We start from the raw sequence: 13168 nt of genomic DNA, 5'->3' as shown, positions 1-13168 counted from the left end.
TTGTCTGTAGCCAAGGGCTCAATGCTATAGTAATAGTTTTGTGTGCTTGTGTACGTGTTCTTCAAAATTTAAGCCATTTCTTCAAAATTTCTATTTAGTACAAACAGTAATCTCAGGCCAAAAATTTTCAGAAAGACATTTGCAAACTCTAATGGAGGCTTGGTTTTCCAGGCATTCAGAACACAGTTTCTAAACATGGTTGAGAAAAATGACCTTGGATATACGGAGCATCATTGAACAATGACCTTTCAGGTTAATTAAGAGAGCTGAAGCCCCAGAGGAATCTTGAACAATTTTTTGGTGTTGCCTGAAGGAACAAAAGAATAAAAATGTGGTGGGAATATTTGGAAAGCAGATGATTTTTCAAGCTTGTGACAAATGAAGACCAGCCACCAGAAGAAAATGCTTTTATGTGAAAAAAGAGAAATGCTTTTTTATTTTAAGTAAAATTTAGGTCCTCAGACTTCTTAGCTTTTCTGTAAACTGGCTTTTGGGTATCCATGTTAAGCCCTTTATTTGCTTCTATTTAATTAATATAGGAACAAATGGTGAAATAAAGAAGAAAATGAGTCCATTCTACAAGCATGTATGTGCAGTGGAAGCATTTCTTTTTTCAGTTTTCTGTATAGATATATTTACTCAGACTGCATGCTAAGTAATTTAATCATGGCAGGTGTCTAATGACCGTTTTTTTTTTTTCCCCAGCTGACTCAGGGGTTGACACCTTGGCAGTGTTTATGGCCAGCAGCGGAACTACAGACGTCGCAAATCGGAACAGCCCAGCCACACCACCAAACACCCTTAACCTCCGTTCCTCCCACAATGAACTGTTGAACGCTGAAATAAAACACACAGAAACCAAGAATAGCACACCTCCCAAATGCAGGAAAAAATATGCACTAACTAACATCCAGGCGGCCATGGGCCTCTCAGATCCAGCTGCACAGCCCCTCCTGGGAAATGGCTCTGCTAACATCAAGCTGGTGAAAAATGGGGAGAACCAGCTCCGGAAGGCTGCAGAACAAGGGCAACAGGACCCCAACAAAAACCTAAGCCCCACTGCAGTCATCAACATAACTTCTGAGAAGTTAGAGGGTAAAGAGCCCCACCCACAGGATTCCCCAGGCTGTGAGATTTTACCCTCCCAGCCCAGGAGAACTAAAAGCTTCCTAAATTACTATGCAGACTTGGAAACCTCAGCCAGAGAACTAGAGCAGAATCTAGGCAACCACCATGAGATGGTGGAAGAGAAATCCCAGCCAGCCCAGGGCCAGGCCTCCACCATCATTGGGAATGGCGATTTGCTGCTACAGAAACCAAACAAACCCCAGTCCAGTCCTGAAGATGGCCAAGTAGCCACAGTGTCATCCAGCCCAGAGACCAAGAAGGATCATCCGAAAACAGGGGCCAAAACCGACTGTGCACTACATCGGATCCAGAACCTGGCACCGAGCGATGAGGAGTCCAGCTGGACAACATTGTCCCAAGACAGTGCCTCACCCAGCTCCCCGGATGAAACAGGTACCCTGGGGAAGGTGCAGCCTCAGCTGGCACTTTCTTTTGGTCTCTTCAGCTGTTGGTGGAGTTAATCTCTAGACTGACCAAAAATGTCCTTTTACATGCAGAGAGGAACATGAGCCTCTTGCAGTAAAATTGGGCAATGCAAGATTTTATTGCATTCCTCAACCATATCTTAGATTAGTTTCATTTTTGATCATACATAAAGTTGTTTGTTTCTGGGAAGCATTTTTGTAAAATAAACAGGTCCTTGGTGCAAAGTACAGTAAAATATCATCTATTTAGAAATTATACTTCCAGTGCATAGGTAGACCATTTCTTATGCCATCTAGAAATGCTGGGTTTTGGCAAGCAAAATAATAAAAGAAACGCATTTGTTGGGGGAAGGATATAATCCAAGTAAGAACTGTTTTAAAGTTCTCAAAAGAACTTATTTATGATGAAGCTCATAAAAACTTAAAACATTAGCTGCCTGTTCATTAAAGGCATTTCCCTTTTGACATTTACTGAGGAACATTTTGTTAGCCTTAAGTAATATTTGAAAGTGGGAAAATGATATTTCTTGAAAAATATATTCAGAAAAATATATTCAGAAGCTTTTAACTAGTCTAATTGAGACCAGTCTTTCTTTACTTTTGTCTATATTTGTAATATTATGGATTTGTTGGAGGTGATAAAATTGTGACAGAAATGAACAGGATCCTAAAAGCCACTTTAAATCTCATTTTCTTATAGTTCCCATTTTACTGATCATAAGATTGAAAAATGTGGAGAACTTTACTGTATCTGAATTCAGTGTAAACAAGCGCTCAGAAAGGCTAATTTTTTAAAAGTAGTCCATCAGTTCCCCTAATGGGTCCCAGGGCTATGCTAATAGAGATATAACAAAGAAAATAGACAGAACCACCAGAGAAGGAAACCACATTTTTGCAACTTATAAGGTAGATAAATTACAAGGACTAAAGATAAGGAAAAGAGTTAAGACATTAACTTGCTTAAGAATTTTAAAAAGTCACATTTTTGAAGTGCTCTTTAAAAATCCCAATACTTTAAATGATGCCTACTGTTGTGGGATGTGGCAGGAGGGAGACGAGATGAGCCCATTTCATTGCATGACTGTCTGGCCCCGAACATTATTGGAATCATAATTATGTTTAGTAATGACCCTTAGTTCACAGCTCTCTGTTACTTTTTACCCATTTAGAGAAATCATATTCTGCAGCTGATGGACATTGTCACCTACTCGAGTTTGAATCTCTTAATACATGAAAGACTCCTTGCACATCTTCCAGCCAAGTTCAACCTCCTGTGTTCTGCATTTACTGATGCCCTGCTGTATCCCTTTGGTCATGGCACCCTTTTTGCTGCTCTTCCTGGCACAGCTGGTTCTGTCATGGTTAAATTTTAAACTAAACTAAAGTTTTGGCCAGGTGCGGTTGCTTATGCCTATAATCTCAGCACTTTGGGAGGCTGAGAAAGAGGATCACTTGAACCCATGAGTTCGAGACCAGCGTAGGCATCATAGCTAGACCCCATCTCTCCCCCTCCAAAAAAATTAGTTGGGCATGGTGGATGGTGGCATGTGCCCATAGTCCCAGCTACTCAGGAGGCTGAGTCAGGAGGATCACTTGACACCAGGAGTTTGAAGATGCAGAACTGTGATCATGCCACTATACTCTAGTCCTGGTGATGGAATGTGACTCTGTCTCAGAAAACATATATGTATTTTTAAATGAATAATTAAGCTGCCTCTGGCCCTTCACTCTATCCCCCTTTCCCAGTGATGGCCATTAGCTTATGTTTTTATTTCCTCTCAGAAAACATTTGAGTCATATAACCACATACTAATAATAAATTTTAAGGCTGGCACAGTGGCTCACGCCTGTAGTCCCAGCGCTTTGGAAAGCCGAGGTGGCAGATTGCCTGAGCTCAGGAGTTTGAGCCCAGCCTGGGCAACATGATGAAACCCCTTCTCTGCTAAAACATAAAATTAGCCAGGCATGGTGGCAGGTGCCTGTAGTCCCAGCTACTCAGGGGGCTGAGGCATGAGAATCACTTGAACCCAGGAGGCAAAAGTTGCAGGGAGCCAAGATCCCGCCACTGCACTCTAGCCTGGGTGACAGAGTGAGACTCCATCTCAAAAAAATAAAAATAAAGAAGAAGAATAATAAATTTTAAAATTTACCCAAATTTTGTGATGATGTTTTTAAAGACTCCTTATGTTTTAGAGATATATACTGATATAAAATACTAATATATGCCATAGTGTAACGTATATAATACAGTATAGCACATACTGATATAAACAATACTGTATACGGGATTTTCTCCAAAATAATTGGGATTAGAAGGATAAAAAAAGAAACAAAATTGCCCATAAGCTGTTAATTGTTAAAGCTGCATCATGGGTATGTGTGGGTTCATTATGCAGGTTCATTATTCTATTTTCTAATTTTGTATGTTTAAAATTTGCCACAATAAATAGTTAAAACCAGGAAAAAGTTACCCCAAGTAGATTGTTTTATGAATACTTTGCTTTTTTCACTTAATGTATTTTATAGATCAGTCCATTTTTCTACTTCAGTCTTTTTTAGAATTATGTATGCTGTTCCACTATACACAAGTTCCATGGTTTATTTAGCAAGTTCCCTGCTGATGAGTATTTAGATATTTCTGTCCATAGCCCCTGGGCTTATTGAGTGCTGCTGTTATTAAGGGCCTGTGGAGAGGGCAGAGTTTAAGAATGCACTCCACTCTACCTACTGGGACTCTTGAAATGTACCTGTAACTCCCTCTTTCCAGAAAGACTTTCAGGGGCCCCTCTGCTGTAATGCTTCCCACTCATTTGCTCGGTGTGCTGACATTACTTGCTGTTGGGTTCCCACAGAACATTTTACAGTGCTTGGCCTGTGATGTGAAGTAGATTAGAGCTTTTTGACGTATTAAGAAGATATGCTCTCTGAAAGTTGGTTTTCTCTCTGAAAGTTGCTTTTGACAGGATGATGGTGATCCTGGATAAGTTGCTAAGGATAGGTGTTTCAAATCAAGTATGCTTGAAAGAATGTATTAGCTGTGACTGAAAAGCAATTAGATTGTGTTTTTAAGAAATATACTAGAAGCCAAGCCTATGCCAGCCTTCAAAATGCTCGCTTCGGGATCTCTGCACCTACTTCAGCGTTTTGCAGTGTCTTAATATTAGTAGTCACAATTTTGGGAGCCTGCTTTTGGAATTGCCTCAGCCTGCCGTGGATCCCTGTGAAATGAAATCTCTTTGCTTTATAATCACACTTTAGAGTTTCAGGTAATAATACATAGATTAGTGAATGAAATAAAATAAGCAGTTTTTTAGCATTGTATTTCTTTTGATTTCATCCTTCCTGTGAAACATACTGTTAGTGTTTAAAATAATCATGATCAGTCTAAATTAACGTTGTATGTTTCACTTGTAATGATAAAGTTAGTGTTTCTTATGTATGTTTTATATAGTATATATATGTGCGTATGTGTATACATATAAAATAAACACAAATACTGTTGAAAGAAAAAAAAACAAGAGCAAATTTTTGTGATATCTTAGTATGCTATGCCATAGTACATATATAAAAAGTATATATTTGCCTGTTGACTTGCCATGTGTTAAGCAAATACTCATCACAGTGGTGTATGTTTTATGACTAAATCATGACGCCATTATCTTTGGATTCTAGACTGCACTCTGGGGAGCCTAGAGAAATAGAAGATACTAATTTGTACCTTAGGGGCATCCTTTCCAAGTTAGATTCTCTCTGTAAAATAAAATGCAATAGCTAACCCAGAGACTGACTACTTTCTATTTTCCTTTACTACTGAATCGCCCCTCCAGCTTTTTAGTCAATCGTGTATACAATATGTGGCTGTCCTTTTCCTCCTGTGTAGTCTGTCCTTTGAGAAAACAAGAGGCTATTTGAAAAAGGAAAGCATCTGTGAAATTACTATTTTCATAGGAGTTTAGAAAAGTTCAAGAGTGCCTTGGCCCTGATTCTACAAAAGATTGTACAAGGTGAGAACTTTGAATCTAGTTAGGGGTTTTTTTCAGAGATACAGTTCCCTCAGTGTCCCCATGTAAGTATGATGACTCGGATAAATAAATAACCTGTCTGTCAGAGTGTGTATCATCTCTCTGTTAATCACTTGGTCTTTCATGTTTGCTTTATGGAAACTTTGAAAAGATGCATCATTTTGAAGCTTCCTGGGTATGGGTTTCAGTGGTACCAACATATAATTTTATGTTTAGTTTGGGGTTTAACAAAATTGAAGACACAGGGTATGAAACTAGATGGATCTTGGGTAGAAACTGTTTCAAAATTAGATTCATTGCTAAAGTGTACAAAAGCAGAATTATACACAGAGAAAACCAAGTCTACGTGGTGTGGCAATGGGCCTCATGATCCATTAACTTATCGTTAAGAGCATAGACTCTTATTGTGTCTATGTGGGTGAGGAAAAAGGGTCAGCTTCCTGAGTTTGAATCCTAACTCTGGTACATCTAGGCAGTTCTCATAGCCTCTCATCTATAAAATGGGGATAATAAGAGTGTTTTGGCATAGGCCTGCTGTGAAGATTAAGCGGGAGCATCTTCGAAGAGCTTTTAGAGCAGTACCTGGCATATAGCAGGAGCTTAATGAATATTAGTAATTATTATATTAGAGATTATCAGTATCTGTATAGTGGTATAATATAAGTTTGCTTTTCCCTCAATTATGAATTACCGATATTTTGGACTCGGAGTTAAGACTTTCTGGACCTTAAGAGCAAGGGTTGGTTCATCTTCATCTTTGTATTTTCAGTGTCTGGAATATGACAAGTGAGTTTAACAAATTCAAAAAATTACTAATTGAATGAAAATGGGAGCCATCTACATATCCCAAAATGAACTTGATGTGTTGAGTAAGACACTTGATGTTATGTCTCAATGCCTGGTTTTGGCATTGGCTATGTATTTTATAACTTCATTGATTCTGTTGCCTCACAGTAAGTGAAGCTGAATAACCTGAGTTACTGGGGAAATCACACTGAGATTCTGCAGGCTTACCATGTGCCAGATCCTGTTAGTGGTACTTTCTCACTCTCAGGTAGCCATGCTGACACTTGAACCTAGGTCTTCCGACACAGAATCCAGTGTTTTACCACAGAAGCTAAATACATCAGATTTTGTCTGGTTCAACTGGATGCATATAGCAGTATCTTGAGAATCCAGAAAGTAGAAAATTATATTTTAGGGATCTTTCCATTCCTGTGAGCAATTGAGATTTAGATCAAATGCCACCTCCACTGTGAAATCTTTCTAGACCCTCTAGCTGTAGAAAGTCCTTTCTTTGTATTCCCAAAGAAATGTTTCTAAGTTTCTGCTTTTTATCTTAGTGGCATCCTGCTTTACTCAAAAGTTTTTATTTACACTTAGAGCTCCATGAAAGCAGCAGCCAGGTCTTCATTATGTGCGCATGTGGACTTCTTCATACAGTATGTGGCACATAGTACACTCCATAAAGTTACTCATTTGCTGGTTGGATGGATAGATTCGCGATCAATTAATGCGTGTTCTCTGATGTTTGCTACATCAATATACCTCTAGAAATAGAAAAAATAAGAACAATTTGTATAAAATAATTGTAGAGAACACTTGGATAGGGTGATTCTTATTTGTGCTCTAGGTTCCTGGGAAGGATGAAGAATTGGGGCCAGTAATTCAATCTGTCACAAACATTCTTTTATTCAAGTCTGTAACTGTATGTTGGAAGGGCCAGTACCAAGGAAAAGGGCCATTTTGGTTTCAGTTGACTTCACATTTTGCCTTGAGTTGCAGATTGGTCTAGGGTTGTCATAGATTGTTTTCTGTTGCTGTAACGAAATACCTGAGACTGGGTAATCTGTAATGACAGAAATATTTTTAGGTCACAGTTCTGGAGACTGGGAAGTCCAAGAGCATTGGAGAGCGCCTTTTTGCTGCAGAATAACATGGCGGGGGTATCACATGGCGAGAGGGAAAGAGAATGCATGTCAACTTAGGCCTGTCTTCCTCTTCCCATAAAGCCACCAATGTAATCATGGGAGCCCTGCCCTGACGACCTCATCTAATCCCAGTTACCTCCCAAAGGCCCCACTTCCAATCAGCATATGAATTTGGGGATTAAGTTTCCAACAACATATGAAATATGGGGGACACATTTAGACCATAGCAATGTTGCTTTAGAGTTTGAATCCTTTGATGTCTTAAATTGATTGGTTTCCACTCTTGAGGCAAACAAAATGGAACTCTTTTGCATAGTTGATGATAGCGAGAGCCACAAACCTAATTATGTCAACACAACTGGCAGTACCTCTTATTTCTGGCTTTAGCTACTTAAGAGTGTTAAAGCTTTGTATAAGTCTGTATTTTTCATGCTTTTAGAAACCACTTCTAACTGTTCATTTTATCTCAAATGGCTTTCGGTAATTTTAACGATAAATTTTTTTTTTCCTTTTTTCTTAAAAATCCTAGGCCCATGGCTGGGCACAGTGACTCACACCTGTAATCCCAGCACTTTAGGAGCCCAAGGTGGGTGGATCACTTGAGGTCAGGAGTTTGAGACCACCCTGGCCAACATGGCAAAACCCTTTTTCTACTAAAAATACAAAAAAATTAGCTGAGCGTGGTGACACGTGCCTGCCATCTCAGCTACTCGGGAGGCTGAGGCAGGAGAATTGCTTGAACCTGGGAGGTGGAGGTTAAAGTGAGCTGAGATCACATCATTGCACTCCAGCCTGGGCAACAGAGCAAAACTGTCTCAAAAAAAAAAAAAAAAAAAAAAAAAAAAAAAAATCCCAGGCTTCAGCTGGTTTGCCCTGCTGAATTAATTGGAATCTTATAAAGACCTTGAGTGACTCACTAGCCTTCCTGTTATGTCTTCTCAGTTGAGAGTTCTGTGATGCAACAGGAAGAATTCGAGAAGGCAGATGTGAGATACTTCCAAAATAGTTTAGGCATACTGTGTTCTGGGGTAGATGGTGCATTATCCAAGTGAGATTTTAGCACTTCAGGGGTAAACTGTATAAAAATATTTCTTATTTTACCCCATGAACTTAAGAAAGAAAAGAATTTGTGTTTTTGGAAAGTTCTACACAAAAATATATGTTCCAGTGAATAAGGTAGTTTTGGGTTATCTTCCATTATAGAGTATCATAAGAGGTACTTCAGGGAACAGAAAGGTGAAGTACAGTGAGAATAGTGGCAGCCGGGGTCTAACAATCGTTAGTGAGCTCACAACAGCAGATATATTCAAGATGGAACCCGGGGAGGCCTGTGAGAGCCTCGAGTAGCATGAGAGGGAGAAACGTCAATCGTTCAGGATGTGGATGTTAGGGCACTTGAAGTTGTCTGTGCTGAAGAGTTTTTTTTTTTTTTTTTTTTTGAGACAGAGTCTCACTCTGTTGCCAGGCAGGAGTGCAATGGCCTGATCTTGGCCCACTGCCAACTTCTGCCTCCTGGGTTCAAGCAATTCTTCTGCCTCAGCCTCCCGAGTAGCTGGGACTACCGGCATGTACCACCATGCCCGGCTAATTTTTGTATGTTTAAAAGAGACGGGGTGTCACCATATTGGCCAGGCTGGTCTTGAACTCCTGACCTCCTAATCTGCCCGCCTCAGCCTCCCAAAGTGCTGGGATTACAGGCGCTAGCCACTGCACCTGCACCCTGCTGGAGTTTGAACAGACTTTCAGTGATAGAGATCTGGGGAGAGCATTGTCCCTCAGAGCTGTTGAAAAGTAAAGTATCTTTTCTTTTTGAAACATTAACCACTAAAGAAGTTTAACTTATGATTGTTTCCTCTCTCTTATCTCTACTTTACTGATATTTTGAAAATGCAAATTTTAGTTCTTAGTTTGGCAAGTTGTTTAGCTTCTGGGGAGACAGTCCTGTGGACAGTGGCAGCTCAGGAAGCAACTGAATGTAGGCCTCTAGGAGTCCTGTGTGAGGCCTCCCAGAAGTACCAGGTGATGCTCTCATACCTTGGAGGAGGGCATGCAGTCACCAACATTGTGAGCGAGTAGCTCAGTGGGGGCAGAGAGACAAAAACACTACTGGCCACTTTCAGAAATTTTCTGGTCAAATTTCATCATGAGCTATTTGGCCAGATTAGTTTTCTACCAAAAACAAAAGCAAGCAAACAAAAAACCTCTTAAGTTGGACAGGAGCAGTGGCTCACACCTGTAATCCCAGTACTTTGGGAGGCCGACCGAGGTGGGCGGATCATGAGGTCAAGAGATGGAGACCATTCTGGCCAACATGGTGAAACCCCATCTCTACTAAAAATACAAAATTAGTTGGGCATAGTGGCGGGCGCCTGTAGTCCCAGCTACTTGGGAGGCTGAGGCAGGAGAATCACTTGAACCTGGGAGGCAGAGTTTGCGGTAAGCCAAGATAGCACCGCTACACTCCAGCCTGGCGACAGAGTGAGACTGTCTCAAAAAAACAAAAACACCCCTTAAAGTAGTAAGTAGTAAGAGGCTACAGAAATATCCAGATAGCAAACTTGAACTTCTCTACATCCGTGGGGAATTGAAATGCATCTGTAATTTTACCATGATATTTCACTGAGCAGTATTATTCATATAAGTTAACAATAGTTCAAGAATTTGTGAATTTGTTCATCATGACTTTGGTGATGTTCATTAGTTTGTTCATTCATTCTTTCATTTGTTAACTGATATATACATACGCTTGCCAGTCATTTTTAAAAGTTAACTCTGTGTGCTGTGCTAGGTGCCTGAGTCATAGAAATAGATTAAAGCCAGCCTGTGATGTCACATAGCTCACATAAAGTTTCCTGTATCTATCTATGGATGAAGCCCCACTATATGCAGAGTGCCTGACAAAATGTGTCTTTGTGTTCTTTGCTCCATTTTGCACATCATACCTCAGTAAGTAAGAAAAGATAAAGCCCACTCCAAACCCTGTATAGCCTAAGCAAAGAAGAGGGGGAGATGTTAAGATGTTTCGTTAGTTTTTGAGGGCTGGTGTAACAAATTGTACGCGGTGGCTTAAAACAATAGAAATTTCTTCACCCGTCATTCTGAAGGATAGAAATCCAAAGTCAAAGTGTCATCAGGATCTCGCTCCCTCTGAAGGCTTTAGGGAAGAATCCATCCTTGCCTCTTCTAAGCTTCTGATGGCTCCCAGAAATGCGTAACATTCCTTGGCTTGTAGCTGTACCTCTGTTTTCACATGGACTTCTTATAGGGACACAAAGTTATTGGATTTGGGACCTACCCTAATCTAGTATGACCTCACCTTAATTTAATTAATTATATCAACCAAGACTGTTTCCCAGTAAGTTGATATATGCTGACGTTCTGGGTGGACATGAATTTTTGGGACTGTTTCCCAGTAAGTTGATATATGCTGAGGTTCAGGGTGGACATGAATTTTTGAGGGTATATGGTTCAACCCCGTACAGACATCTTACAGATAATAGATGCAACATGGAGGAGATGTGAAAGGAATCTGCAAGAATTATTATATTCAAAATTTTCAAGAAGGAAAGCTCACAGTTGCAGGTCTTGCGAGACTTGATAAGTGAGTGGAATATACTGTAAGGAATTTGTAGATAGTTTTGGGTTGCCTTTGTTCAAAGTCTTCATTGTAAAGATGAGGAAACTTTGGTGTGGACTGGTAAACCTGAAACTCCAGCCTCAACTGAGATTGGGAATAAGTGTGGAAATGGTAGAAAAACAGGATAAAGACATGGTGAAGCTTAATATTTAGTAGTATGGTTCAGCTATGAAGGGTGGGATAGTTCAGGGATGCTGGCATATGGAAATGGCTTTATTCCTTTGATCAAAGCTTAAGAACAGAGAGACAAGACTATCAGTAATAGCCATGTTTTTCTTAGCCTTAGTTCAAGAGACATTTATTGCTTAGCAAACATGCAAGATTTTCTTAAGGAGCTATGCAGAATATAAAATAAAAGGATATGGCCCTGACTTTAGGGCAATGCAAAGGCAATATGACACCTTAAAGCATCAGAGATCACAAACAGCAGCACTGAAGAATGCACAAACTCATGGACAGATTTTGTTCCATAGACAGTGTTATAGAAAATGCTTAATTAGGCCAGGCATGGGGCTCACGCCTGTAATCCTAGTACTTTGGGAGGCTGTGTCAGGCAGATCACGAGGTGAAGAGATCAAGACCATCCTGGCCAACATGGTAAAACCCTGTCTTTACTAAAAATACAAAAATTAACTGGGCATGGTGGCTCACACCTGTAGTCCCAGCTACTTGGGAGGCTGAAGCAGGAGAATTGCTTGAACCCAGGAGGCAGAGGTTGCAGTGAGCCGAGATCATGCCACTACACTCCAGCCTGGTGACAGAGTGAGACTCCATCTCAGAAAAAACAAAAAAAGAAAAGAAAGGAAAAAAAGAAAGAAAATGCTTAATTAGATGCCAATGCTTAGAAATTGAGAGATTTTACATAAAAATAGAGGACCTCTCATTCCTCTTGTAAATTCAGAAATCTCACAATGCTGATCTCAAATGCTAAAGGGACAACAGTCAGCGGCAGCCCCTTTAGATGGGTCCTGTCCTCTCCAGCTCAAGACATTGAGCTTGTGGCCCCCTGTTCCCACCGTCAATAGACTTCATCATGAATATACCTGGAACTGTTGGGGTAGAAGAGCCAGGCTAATGTTGATCTTGCCTGTTACACCTGCATACAAGTGTGATGCCATAGTAGCAACATCCTTGGATCTACAGACTTCTTTGAATCATACACATCCTAGCCTCGGTCCCATGCCTTCTGGTAGAATCATAAAGTGTGACATGAACTGTTAAGCAAAACATGCTTGAAATTTCTAAAGACATCTCTAGATGACTTCTCAGAGTCTTCCATCTGTTAATCTGGTTAAGAAGAGGGAAAACATTAGCTTTTCAAAACCTAGGATGTGGGTGGTTCATAAATTTTGTGCTCATGTCTGACTCAGTTAATATGCCCAGTTTGCCTTCATAAATGAGGGAGTAGTTACCAGTTACCCTTGTAATTTATTTATTATGTTTCCTTATGAGAACCCTTGGGTGCAAAACAGTGAAATAAAAGCTTCGTATTCAAACAGATCTGACTGGAAAAATCCAATCATTTGACTATTAGAAAATCATATATGTTTAGCATTCCATGTAGAATGTTCAGAAAGTGAGAGAATGAGATAGCCCCCAGCCCACTGGTGTCTACCTGAGAGGTGAGCTGATACTTATTGTGTGTAAGCTTTTGTCTTTTTCTTTAGCTTTTCATAGATTTACTCTTGAATATGATTGAATTTGGTCCTCACAAAAATTTATCCTTAGTACATTGGACATTGTTAGTTGATATTTTTCTCCCTCAGTGTTACTTGAAGAATTCTTCATATAGAACTATAGTGAATTGGTATATCTGGGATATCATAAATGTTGCTCTTTATCTTATAAATGTCTTGTTGGAGAACCTGATTTTGTTGTGTTGTTTATTACCAGAACACGTTTTCTCATATACATGATGATGTGTGTGATGGTTAAGGTATACAAGATGGATGGCCCCTGAGAGTCTATTTTATCTCTAATAGACATGAAAAGTGTTATTAATAGAACTTTCCCCAGAATGTTCTA

At 39.9% G+C, this 13168-nt stretch overlaps 1 protein-coding gene across 8 annotated transcripts in view; it reads left to right on the top strand.

Annotated features, from left to right (window-relative positions):
* Positions 1-13168, top strand: part of APBB2 (amyloid beta precursor protein binding family B member 2) — a 399910-nt gene that overhangs the window by 188928 nt on the left and 197814 nt on the right. For all 8 annotated transcript variants that reach the window (XM_032274019.1, XM_032274016.1, XM_032274022.1 and 5 more), the window contains exon 5: positions 706-1521. In XM_032274019.1, coding sequence (XP_032129910.1) covers positions 706-1521 — 816 coding nt within the window. The remainder of the gene's footprint in view (positions 1-705; positions 1522-13168) is intronic.

This window comes from Sapajus apella, unplaced genomic scaffold, assembly GCF_009761245.1.
Source record: "Sapajus apella isolate SASKATOON/1434 unplaced genomic scaffold, GSC_monkey_1.0 scaffold5, whole genome shotgun sequence".
Taxonomy (NCBI): domain Eukaryota; kingdom Metazoa; phylum Chordata; class Mammalia; order Primates; family Cebidae; genus Sapajus; species Sapajus apella.
Note: the sequence above shows the minus strand (reverse complement) of the source record. Positions and strands in the feature narration are given on the sequence as shown.